The 12,331-nt window shown below is 36.8% G+C and overlaps 1 protein-coding gene across 2 annotated transcripts in view; it reads left to right on the top strand.

Annotated features, from left to right (window-relative positions):
* The window catches only part of LOC103476358 (vasodilator-stimulated phosphoprotein-like), a 23,252-nt gene extending 15,689 nt beyond the window's left edge, over window positions 1-7,563 (top strand). Inside the window, exons 2-13 of one of the 2 annotated variants that reach the window (XM_008428637.2) lie at window positions 495-666; window positions 1,756-1,936; window positions 2,059-2,107; window positions 2,196-2,469; window positions 3,135-3,250; window positions 4,649-4,697; window positions 4,797-4,839; window positions 5,004-5,043; window positions 5,167-5,229; window positions 6,991-7,057; window positions 7,224-7,281; window positions 7,406-7,563. In XM_008428637.2, the coding sequence (XP_008426859.1) occupies window positions 495-666; window positions 1,756-1,936; window positions 2,059-2,107; window positions 2,196-2,469; window positions 3,135-3,250; window positions 4,649-4,697; window positions 4,797-4,839; window positions 5,004-5,043; window positions 5,167-5,229; window positions 6,991-7,057; window positions 7,224-7,281; window positions 7,406-7,431 (1,138 nt within the window). In that variant the 3' untranslated portion in view covers window positions 7,432-7,563. Of the gene's footprint in view, window positions 1-494; window positions 667-1,755; window positions 1,937-2,058; window positions 2,108-2,195; window positions 2,470-3,134; window positions 3,251-4,648; window positions 4,698-4,796; window positions 4,840-5,000; window positions 5,044-5,166; window positions 5,230-6,990; window positions 7,058-7,223; window positions 7,282-7,405 lie in introns of both variants that reach the window. The other variant, XM_008428635.2, reaches the window with a different exon arrangement.
* Window positions 7,564-12,331: the final 4,768 nt, after the last annotated feature.

Here is a 12,331-nt window from a genome sequence, read left to right as displayed (position 1 = left end):
CAACCGGACATTGTGGTGGTGGATAAAGAACAGAGGAAAGCCGTTGTGGTGGATGTAGCAATACCAAGTGATTGCAACATCAGGAAAAAGGAGCACGAGAAACTAGAGAAATACCCAGGGCCTCGGAGAGGAACTGGAAAAGGCCTGGAAGGTGAAGACCACAGTGGTGCCTGTGGTCATCGGGGCCCTTGGGGGAAGTAACCCCCAAACTGCAGCAGTGGTTAAAACAGATCCCAGGAACAACATCAGACATCTCAGTCCAGAAATGTGCAGTTCTAGGCACAGCCAAGATACTGGAGGAACTCTCAAGCTCCCAGACCTCTGGTAGTGGACCCGAGCTCAGAGCATGAAACAGACCACCCGCGGAGGGTGAGAAGGAAATTTATATGTATGTATGTATGTATGTATGTATGTATGTATGTATGTATGTATGTATGTATGTATGTATGTGCTGTTTGCTCCTTGTTTTTCCCATCTGCTTCTCTCTTCTGTAGTGAGTCCAGTTTGTGTGCTGTGAGAGCGACAGTCTTGCTTTATGATGACAGCAGTAAGCGCTGGTTACCGGCAGGGTCAGATGCGACCCATGTCAGCCGTGTCCAGATCTATCACAACGCTTCAACAAACACCTTCAGAGTGGTGGGCCGCAAACTGCAGGCTGACCAGCAGGTATGGGACAAGAAACACACGTCCTCCAATATAATATGCAATTTCTCAGAGTTTTTGAAAAATGTTGAGCTGAAAGGTATTCACTTTAGAGAACACATAGTTATTTTAATTTTAAAAGGCAACTTTAGTCATAAGACATAATGCACTTTCCAACATGTTCCAATATGATGACCATCTCAGTACAACTGAAATGTCTGTATGACACTTATGTTTTTGAAATTTACTTTATGACATAAATCTTACCAATTTTCTCTTTTACTTTTTTGCTGTTTGTTGGACTTAAGGATTTCCTTAATTTGTTTATCCTCCTACAAATTAACATATTTTTTAACTTATTTTTTTAACACCACAATACTTGTCAGATTTTGAAAAAAATAGCTTTGAAAAAGCAGGATGAATCAAAATTAATATGAATCTGTGCATGTAATCACGGTTAATCTGTACTGTTTTGTCATAATTGATGTGAAAAAATTAAGAAAATGTAAAGAATAACTTGGAATATTCATAATTCATTTAAACTAAAACAAAATTAAGTAATACTGTATTAACTACCAGGAAGAAAAAAACGGAGCTTGAAAATTCAAACCCTTTGCCGAGTTTATGAAAATCTTGTTGAATTGTATAGATTTGCTGTAAAATTATGGAAGAGACAAACAAAGACATAACCCTAATTTGTCAAGTCATATTTTTGCATCCTTGCTATAACTTATGTGTCCCTGTTAAGCTGATGTGTTGAATTCAGGCCAACATTTCATTGCCAGCTTGTGCCAATAAGATACTGCCTTGAATCTTCGGTCCGTGTTATTCAATCATTTTGGCCCCACAGAAAAAGATAAAAATTCTCAACATTTATCACAAGGAATCATACTGGAAAATTATATGAGCATATAAACCAACTCAACATGATAAATTTATAGCTCTTAACATTTGTGCTCTGGCTCTAGTATGAATGACATGAATTAAAAAAAATTAAAAATTAACTAAAATACAAATAATAATAATAATAATAATAATAATAATAATAATAATAATAGCAATAATCATGATGTAAGAAATGTAATACTTTATATGTGGTTCTTTTTATATCAGGTAGTGCTCAACTGCCCCATTGTCAAAGGGATGAAGTATAATCAAGCAACAGCAACCTTTCATCAGTGGCGAGATCCTAAACAGGTGTGGGGATTAAATTTTGGCAATAAAGAAGATGCAGCTCTGTTTGCCAACTCCATGACTCACGCATTAGAGGTTCTCAGTGGATTCGGAAGTGCAGGTACCAAAAGATGAGCAAGGCATGTTCTGATCTATATATATATATATATATATACAGACAGACAGATGAGTGTGTCTACATATGTATGTATATGTTAAGATGATGTAAAAACTCTCTCACAGGTTCTGCTAACAATGGACCATCTCCTCAGCAACTTGAAGAGCAGAAAAGGTACAACTATCCAGAACAGTCATGTGTTTGATATTTTCATTAAACTTTGTGATTATAGAGCATAATTTAAGCTTTTGTTTTTGTTCAGACTTGAACAACAAAAGCAGGAGCAGCTAGAGAGAGAGCAAAAGCGGTCAGATACCCCTGCCTCTTCCCCAGCTGCTCCTCCAGCTCCACCACCACCTCCTCCAGCTCCAACCCCACCAGCACCTCCACCTCCTCCTCCCCCTCCCTCTGGTGGTGCAGTCCCACCTGCACCACCTCCACCCCCTGCAGGAGGAAGTGGAAAAGTTGGAGGACAAGGGGGTGGTAGTGATCTTGCATCCGCCCTTGCAGGAGCTAAATTACGGAAAACAGTAAAGGTAGAGGCATCACGCAGGATGTATAAAGTCTGTGTGTAAAAAAAAAAAAAGTTGGAGTTTTCTGACTTGGATAGAATTAACAATCTCCTTTATTTTTGGTAACTTTTTCTATGTATTATCCACTTTATTTCCACAACAGATCCATGACAGAAGTTGAACAAACCCTGACGCATACAAACCTAACACACCCAAGCAGCTGCAAACTGCAAACAGATTGCAACTGTTTGGAAGCCACAGCTGTGCTGTGTTGAGCCACAAACACAATGCAGGCTATGCTCCTTTGACCACACAATATCACATCGTTGAGCTTGTAGGCACTACCAGAGGGGCCAGAGAGGCTTTTCTTAAGCTAACTGTTGGTCATGTGATCAAAGGAGCCTAAAATTTACATAGATAATTAAGCATTATAACAATTCAGCGTTATAAATTCAATGTCTCAAAAATGTCGGATTCTACTTAGATAATTTCCTCCATAAGTATCTTATGTATTTGCAAATTTAATCAAGGAGTAATTGTAAAAGGACATCCATTAAACTTTGTAAATAAGATTTAGTGGTTTTGATCCCTTACCATTTTTTCTCACCATAAACATGAAGCTATTTTGAGCTTTCCTTAACATTGGAAGACAAAAAATAAACTAATTAGAGGTGCTTTGATTTCTGAAGGATGAGGGCGCAGCATCAGCCCCAGCTCCAGCTCCCAAAGCATCATGCTCATCATCATCTGATGGGGGCGGGGGAGGCGGCCTTATGGGAGAAATGAGTGCAATTTTGGCAAGGAGGTGAGTTATAACCGTCATACATTGATTTTCTCAGCATTTTTCTGATCCACCAAAGAATGTGAACAGAATGAAGAGTAACTATAAGTTCAACATCAAGAACATTTAGTGTATTATAGAAGTAGTTTTTCATTTCTTCCAACAAACTTACCTAAAACAAACTTGACTATGCTTAAAAGTCAAAAACAAAAACTAGCAATTCTCCTTTCATTGCTTGAGTTTTTAAACACAAAAATGTTTAACTAATTCTCAATTTCTGAGGACGTAACAGGCTTTTTCAGGCTATCAACTAGGTTTTTTTTTTGTCTTTTACTATTTTTTGGAGAAATGCATTGATGTGAGAAATGTACCAAACTGTAATTTCTGTCAGCAAAATAAAATAACCACTCTAACTTCACAAGAGACTTGAACTTAATTTTGATTAATATGTTTATTGATATTTTTGCATATAGAACAAAGGTGTTTACATATTTCAGGGTGCAAAAGTGTTGAGCTTAAACAAATTGTTTACACCATTGACTGTTAAGACTGTTAAGGCCACTGTATGTTTTGTCTTAGTCTGGGTGTTTTGCCGCTCCACAAAATATGACAAATAGCTGAATCTAATAATTTAAAAACAAACAGAAATTTGGCAAGATGTTCATCTTAATGGTACTCATTCTCCCAATCAGAGAGTGGGAGAGGTTCTCAGAAAAATATTCAAAGGCTCTATTGTAAGTGCAAGAAAGACGGGTGACAGAGGGCAGCCCTGTCTACAACCTCTATTTAAAAACAAGTATCTGGATCAGTTCTTATTGGTAATAATACTGGCACAAGTCAGTGTATATAGAAGGCATATTCTATATACACTGGATTTATCTATATACACTAAATTTGGATTTTTTACCAAATCCAAATTTAGTTAAAACAGCAAAACATTCAACCCGATCAAACGTCTTTTCACCGTCTGTTGATATGACAACCGCAGGTGCAATTGTAGTCTCCCTCGAATAAACAACATTTAACAAAGTGCAAACACTGTAATAAAGTTGACACCCCTTTATGAAATGAAGCCAAGTGTGTGGGCTTATTATAGGGATATATGTAAGGATCCTTGTCCTTCTTTAAGAGAACACTGATGTCGAATTGAACTTAATTTCATCATTACTTTTTATGCTTTATCAAAAAATTACCTTACTTTACACACAAGGATAGAATAAATAAGCTGAACTTTAATAATAATAACAATAAAGCTTATTCATTATGCCTTATGTAAAGAACCCAGTAACATAAAAATAACTAAAGTAAAGATTACAGATAGACAGACATTTAGGTAGCTAGGAAAATATTTCAAAATATGGATATGATGACTGGCTCAGTCTATTATGTATTTTATACATTTATTTTTGTCTCTCTTATCAGGAAGAAAGCTGCTGATAAGCCTGTGGAAAAAGTGAAAGAACCTAGCGCTGTAAATGTTCCTCTTCTCATGATAATATTATTATTTGTTGAGTGAACAGGGGACTATCTTGCTTGACACTACATGTGGTTTATTTGTTTGCCACAACAGGAAGAATGTGCTCCCGCAAATGCAAAGTTCTTTGGATCAGGGGGTGAGTAAATTCTTCCATTGTTTTTTAACAACAAGATTTACTTCTTCCCACTTAATACACCTTCCCTCTTCCAACTTTATAGAAACATAAATGTATGTTTTTATGAATAAAATTTCACATAGCTAAATAACAATATCACATTGTAAAAATAAATATTTTAGCAGAAATCAACGAGCTGAAATATAAATCTGCTTCAACACCAAGGTAAGAGAAGACTTCAGTACATAGGTTACTGAGGGCTCGTGTTATATAATGTGCTTTAAAACACTTGCAGTTCTCTGTAAATGTTCAGCAAGCCTTTGTTAAACAAATACTGTTTTGTAACAGGCCAAAAACTGCCACCCAGAAAGACATCAGCTCCAGCACATCTGCCCAAAGTCCTGGGTCCAGGTACAGCCAGTTTTTTCTCATTTTGTATGTGTACTTATGTGGTGCGTACAGTCTTAAGCAACAATATATCAAAAGGACATTTTTGAGCTATATGTATATTTAGCAGCTACATTTCATTAAATATTTTGGTGACACAAATCTTTTCTATTTTTACAGCTCAAAATGTTAGCTTTCTGAAGCAAGTTTTAATGTAAAATTGTTTTAATACATATAGATTCTTTTTTTATGTTCTGGAAAAAAAAGGACACACTTGAGCATATGCCACCACTTAGGTGAATTTAAAGAAGAGTCCTTGTCAAACCTGTTCGATCCGACATAGTGACAGAAAACAGAGAAATCTGTTGAAATAATGAAAATACATTTCTTTAAAGTATTTTTTCCCCCATCTGTTCCTCTAAAATGGATTTAAGCACATTGAATATCCATTTTAGAGGATTTAAGCATTCTCTAAAATGCTTAAATCCTGGAAGCTCTAAAATGCTTCTTGAGAATTCCATTGGAATTCTCTGTGTGAGAATTCCAGTTCATACATAATTATATGAAATCCTATTTGATAGATTCAATAAATCAAATTCAATCCAATAATAGTTGAAACAGGGCTGCACAATGGCGCAGTTGGTAGAGCTGTTGCCTTGGAGCAAGAAGGTTCTGGGTTCGATTCCCAGCCTAGGGTCTTTCTGCATGGAGTCTCCATGTTCTCCCTGTGCATGTGTGAGTTCTCCGGTACTCCAGCTTCCTCCCACAGTCCAGAAATATGACTGTCAGTTTAATTGGCCTCTCTAAATTCTCCCAAGTGTGAGTGTGTGTGTGTGTGCATGGTTGTTTGTCCTGTCTGTCTCTGTGTTGCCCTGCTACAGACTGGCGACCAGCCCAGGGTGTACCCCCCCCCCTCGCCCAGAATGTTAACTAGGGACAATGGAATACATAAAATGGATGGATGAATAGTTGAAACAAGATCCAATTAAATACACATTTCAATTTAGTCAGAATTGAGATGTAACATGGTCAAATTGACTAAATCATAGGTTACAGTATCAAAGGAAGACTTGCTCATTGCATTCAGTAATTGACTTTGCTGAATCCCTCGTTCTGGGAATCACATGTGGAAGAGAACCACTCCTCATTAACAGGAAACTAACTTCAACAGAACCAAGCATGACATAAAGGATCATATAATTTGACCAGGTTTGAGTTGTAGACAAAAGAGAATCCCTAGTTCAGAAGTACTTTTTATTTGAAATAAGAGCAGACAGCATTAACTGAACTGGACAAGCCTATATTGACTTTCATTGGTTCATTGGTACATAAATGGCAATAAGCAATAGTTGGAATGTGTGTGTTATGTTTGTGTGTGCAGGTGTGTGCGTGCACACGCGTGTGTATGATGAGTTCATTTTCTGTTTTAGCCTTTTGTCACTGGTGTTTCATATTGGTATAATATGAATATTTGTATTCTTAATTAAATAATGTTCAAAAAGAAAAAAAGGAGACAAGTCCCATTCAAGAAGTACAAAAACAAAGTTGAAAACACATGGTTTACAGTTATTAAAACACAAGCACTGCCATTGACACAAGACATCATAGATATCATTCAATTGAGCATATTTAGCAAAATTGCATAAGTTCATGTATACCCTATAAACATCTACTTTCTAGGTTCACATGAGTCATTTTTGGAACAGTCTGAAACATCTATTTTGGGGCATTTGCTTTAAAAATACAGCTCCAACTGAAAGCAAATGTGTACTTTTGCCTCAACAGACTGAAAGTGGTGAAGAAAAAGTCAGATAATGAAGAAGGAGACGGTGATATGGAGCGTGTCAAGCAGGTTAGATAGTCAGTTTGTATTATAATGTGCAGCAATCACAGCCAGACAGTAATGTTTGATTTTCTTTTTTGCAATAATTTAGAAATCAAGTTAATTTGTTTCAAAACACAGACTAATGCTTTTGCAAAAACTGCACAGATCTTACTGTGCCATTTTATGTCTTAAGGAGATTATAGAAGAGGTGAAAAAAGAGCTTAACAAGATTAAGGACGAGATTATCAAAGGTAAGGTTTTAAACTATAGTTGCTACTTAAGGTCAGGTCCAACAATAGGTTGCAATTGTGTGCTGTGCATGTACTACAAAATACTATAAATATTATGACTGACATTGATTTTTGTCTCTTCAAGCTTTGCTCAAGGAACTCCAAAGATAAATGATGTACGTTACATACAGCAGAAAGGCCTAACAATATGAAGAAGAGATATGATTCTCATGCAAATCGCTGGCAAAATACTTACTGTGCTGTAGTACTGTAATTTTGATGGAATTAAATGTTTAAACATCACTTATATCTTTTTCGATGCTATTTAGATTTTAATTCTGATATTGATGCAAATATAAACTATTATAAATAATAAATTGATACAAATCTATTTTTTTCTGTGGCTTTGTGAGATGAGCAGCAACTGCATTTTTTGCAGTTGTCATAAACTTCTTATTGCACAATCTAATGTTTTAAGTGGATTTTTAAAAATGTCATCTTAAGTTTTATGCTAGCAGAAAAGTATGAGGGGCCGTTTAGGACAAAATCTATGTTTTGTCTCTCACAAAAGACTAAAGACTCATGCACGCACACACAAAATATGAAAATTGCACATATATACTAGTAAAATGTCACACGCATACAATTTTTCTCACACATACACAAAACTTGCGCATACACACACAACTAAAATATCACACGCATACAATTTTTCTCTTACACACAAAATACTAAATTGCGCATACACACTACTGAAATATCACACATGCATACACAAAACAAAATTGCAAAAACGCACAACTAAAATATCACACACGCAATTTTTTTTTCTCACGCATACATAAAACCAAGACTGCACATATAAACTACTAAAATATAGACCAATGTTCTTGTATGTGTGAGAGACATTTTTGTATGTGTGAGAGTTGTCACGGAAGAGGCGGGGCATAATTTGGAGATCAGATGGAGATGCAGTGAAGTTAGCTTTAAGTTGAATATTGAAGCTCCACGGTGTAAGCGTCGTTTAGCTCAAGGTTAATCCGATTTATGAACGCTAATTTCGGCCAGCCATTCTCTACCGCTCCCTTCTCAAGCACTTGGAGGTTCACTTAGGGCTCTACTCCAGCTTTAAAGCCGAAGTAAGCGGCATTATAGAGCCGGCGTCAGAACCGGAGTAAGTATTTTGTGTGTGTAAGAGAAAAATTGTATGCGTGCGTGATATTTTAGTTGTGTGTATGTACAATTTTAGTTTGTGTATGCGTGTTAGAAAAATTGTTTGCGTGTGACATTTTATTAGTATACATGTGCAATTTTCATATTTTGTGTGTGTGCATGAGTCTTTAGTCTTGTGAGACAAAACATAGATTTTTTCCTAACGGTCCCTAATAGTATCCTCATAGAAAAGTGTTAGTTACCATCTTGATATAATCACTCAAATACACCATGTGAATACTTAGACATCTTCGCACATCCAAATGACAACATTAAACACCATAACAATCAAGAGAATGTGCCAAGAGATTGCAAATTAACTTAATAGCAGAATAGATTTATTTGACTCTAATGAAACCTACTTACATTTTCCTGTTTTTAATACACTGTTTATGAGGAAATTAATTCTTATTTTTGAGCTGAAGCTTTGCGTCATGGAATGACATGCTTCTTAATGTTTATTTCAGAATACAAATACTAACAAATACCAATGTTCTAAATATACAATGATATCATTTATTATCTTATTGCAATGATACATTTTGATCCAGGATTATATTATTGACTTACATTTCATCAAATGATTTGAAATACATACATTAGGCCAGCGTTTCCCAATTCCGGTCCTAAGACACACTGTCCTGGAAGTTTTAGATGTTTCTCTGATTTAATACTTGTGGTCCAAACCTGTTAATCTGACATCAACTGAAATCAGCTTGGTTGAAGCAAAAAAAAAAAACCTAAAACATGCAGAGCAGTGTGCCTAGACGACCAGGGTTGGGAAACATTGAATTAGACCAGGGGTGTCCAAAGTCAGCCATCATTTGATCCCTCCTGGATCAAATGATGGCTCATTAGAGGCCTAAGAGGAACACCGACTTGCTGAGGAGGTCGTTACTACCACCAGGTAGAGAACTAAAACATGCAGGATGCCGGCCTTAAAGGACCAACTTTGGGCACCCCTAAATTAGACAGTAACATTTCAGAACAAATAAGTTCAGTGATTTGGGGGAAGTTCTTTGTTGGAAAACTTTAAAGTAAATTTATTAAACATAGACATGTAGGTCTCATATTTTCCACACTGGATTAAAAAAAAAATCCAGGGCAAACAATAATTTGTCAAAGTAAATTCAGGCACCAGCCCCCATGACTCTGCTGAGGATTAAGCTGGGTACATATTTTGTTACTGGACAATTTGAGAGGCTTGGGATTGTCAGGACCAACATTAATTTGAATTTAGACTTTTTTTTATGTGCTATAACTTATTTTGTTTTTGGTATCTACTTTGAGAATTATTTTCCCCCTGTAATTTCAGGGGGAAATTGCAGGGGTTTTGGTGGTGAGGTAAACATGGTTGGACCCAGGAGGAGGTGCAATAATGATGGTTTACTGACAAAGAGTACAAAATCCATGCAGCATAGGTGAGCAGAAGGCTAGGAGCTCAATCACTGGTAGCGACTGGTAAAGAAGCAAAGGCAATGCCATACATCTTCAAGACATGCGACAAGTACCCGACAGGGAAACAGACACAGGTGGGTATAAATACACAGGAAAGGTAATCAGGGGAAACAGGACACAGCTGGCATCAATCAAGGATTGGACAAGACCACAGGAACTAAAATAAACACATAGAAAACCCAAATCCTCACAATAAACGGATATTTCAGTATAGTCTCTGCAAACTGTACTGACTGACTAAACTGACTGTCTAAAAAGGTCAGAACTACAACGTGGCGGAACTCTCAAAGAGCACATAGGGATGACCTGGCATTTAGATCTACTTGCTGTATGGGGCATTATATAGCTGGATTAACCAAACCACAGTTACACAATGGATTAGTGTGGCTATTGTAAATAAAGCTTACTGAAAATTTCAAAATAAAAGCCTTGACATTTTTCACATCAGGTCATTACTCTTTTGGCCTTTATGGGACTGGTTTAAACAAACTACTGTAACACAATGAATTGGTGTGGTAGTTAAAATGAAGTTTACTGAAAGTTTCAAAATAAAAGTCTGCATATTCTTCTCATGTTAGTGCACCGCCATAGGCGGTGCAATAATATGTATTTTTTTTTTACCTTTTTTTCACAGTATATTAGCACAAAGAGTCGCACTTCACTGCCCCCAAGTGGTTTTCCTTTGAGTAGCACACACACAGCAGTTGGCTGAGGATTAATTACTATAGAAGAACTGCAACATGGTAGAACTCTCAGATACCACGTATTGGGGCTGAGCTGGCATTTAGAACTACTTGCTGTTTTGGGCATTATATAGCTGGNCCAGCTGGAGATGGGCACCAGCAGCCCTCCCAACCCCACTAAGGGACAAGGGTGCAGGAAAATGGATGGAATTAGATGTTTACCATTATTCAAATATAAACAAAATGCCATTTAAATATTATTTTGTTCTTTACACATCTTTTTGTTGACAGACATGTTCAATTTCATGTGTCCCCAGTGCAGCGTAATATGCATGACATTTAAACTATAAAATATATTTATATTTATGTTTTTCTTAAATAAAGTTGATTGACTGGACTACACCTTATTTTAATATCCAATTTAATCTACTACAACTATTTTCACATTTGATATTTTCTTAATATTATACATGTCCCAGTACTAACTTTCCACAATGTTATTATGTTTCATTTCTGCCTTCAAAAAGTCTGAAATTTCAAAAAAACCATTTAATGTAAGTGACATCAATTGGTTTTGATGTGAATTCAACCATGGAAAGCAAAGTGAGCTTCAACTGTCACCATCTCTGTAGTCTTACATTTACTCTGACTCAAATGGGTTCAATGCTGTGCAAATTGATATAAAATGACATGATGATGAACTCTGTGTATGTTGGCTGCTAGCTGAAGCATGTGGGTGTGCCTTATTAGCAAATAGCAATCCCAGCCATGTCTACGATCGTCTCTAAATCCACCAGGCTTCATGTGATTTCCACCAGATATTTATTGCTAACTTCAGTGAACCTCTAAAGACCCCAATAGCATTAGATTATAACTTGACTCCACTTCCCCCCTTCGGTTAATCAAATAGCTATATCTCCTCTCTACATTGGCTAATCTGCATGAGATGTTGCAAGCTGCACCAGGGAGCGCTGCTGTAAACAGTGGTGGGAAGTACTGTACTTAAGTAGATTTTTCGTGTATCTGTACTTTACTTAAGTAGATTTAATAATGGGTACTTTCTACTTTTACTCCACTACATTTTACAGTAAGTATCTGTACTTTCTACTTCACTACATTTCTTAAAACTGCAGCGTTACTGTTACATCCAAGTCGCGTTGCTCTTTTCTTCCGTTAAAATGTGAAGTTCAGGGATTTAAGGTGGCGCCGTAAAATCCAAGGAATAACGTGACGTAGTGTCTGTTGTCACCCATCGTCCCCACCTTTACTCGCACGCGGAGCTCAAGACATGCGCAGTGGTTTCCTCTGAGCTGGAGAAGCTCTCTAATCGTCAGTAATATAATAGCGCTGCATAAATCATAATATATGGCGACATATAAAATCAGCAGCGCTTCGCTTTCACAGACGGTGGGACTTCGTCCAACTTTTAGCGTCTCTTGGAAGGAAAGCTTAAAGAAAGGTAAGATCTGTGGACGTGATGCTAGCAAAGCTAGCTGTACAGATAGACATATGTTGAATCTGATGAAAAAACATTGTCACTCATGCGCTGAATTATTATGTGCTGCATTATAAGGTGTTGACTGAGGTGTGGCATATATGGGACAACGCTGTGACCAAAGTCTGTAATATAGTGATATAACATTCAGGAACGATCCGATTCTTCTGGATGGATCTTTACTAAGTCCTAAGGACTGAAGCCTCACTTAGAGCCGTTCTTT

This window comes from Poecilia reticulata, linkage group LG14, assembly GCF_000633615.1.
Source record: "Poecilia reticulata strain Guanapo linkage group LG14, Guppy_female_1.0+MT, whole genome shotgun sequence".
Lineage (NCBI taxonomy): Eukaryota > Metazoa > Chordata > Actinopteri > Cyprinodontiformes > Poeciliidae > Poecilia > Poecilia reticulata.
This window is presented reverse-complemented; position numbering and strand designations above follow the sequence as displayed.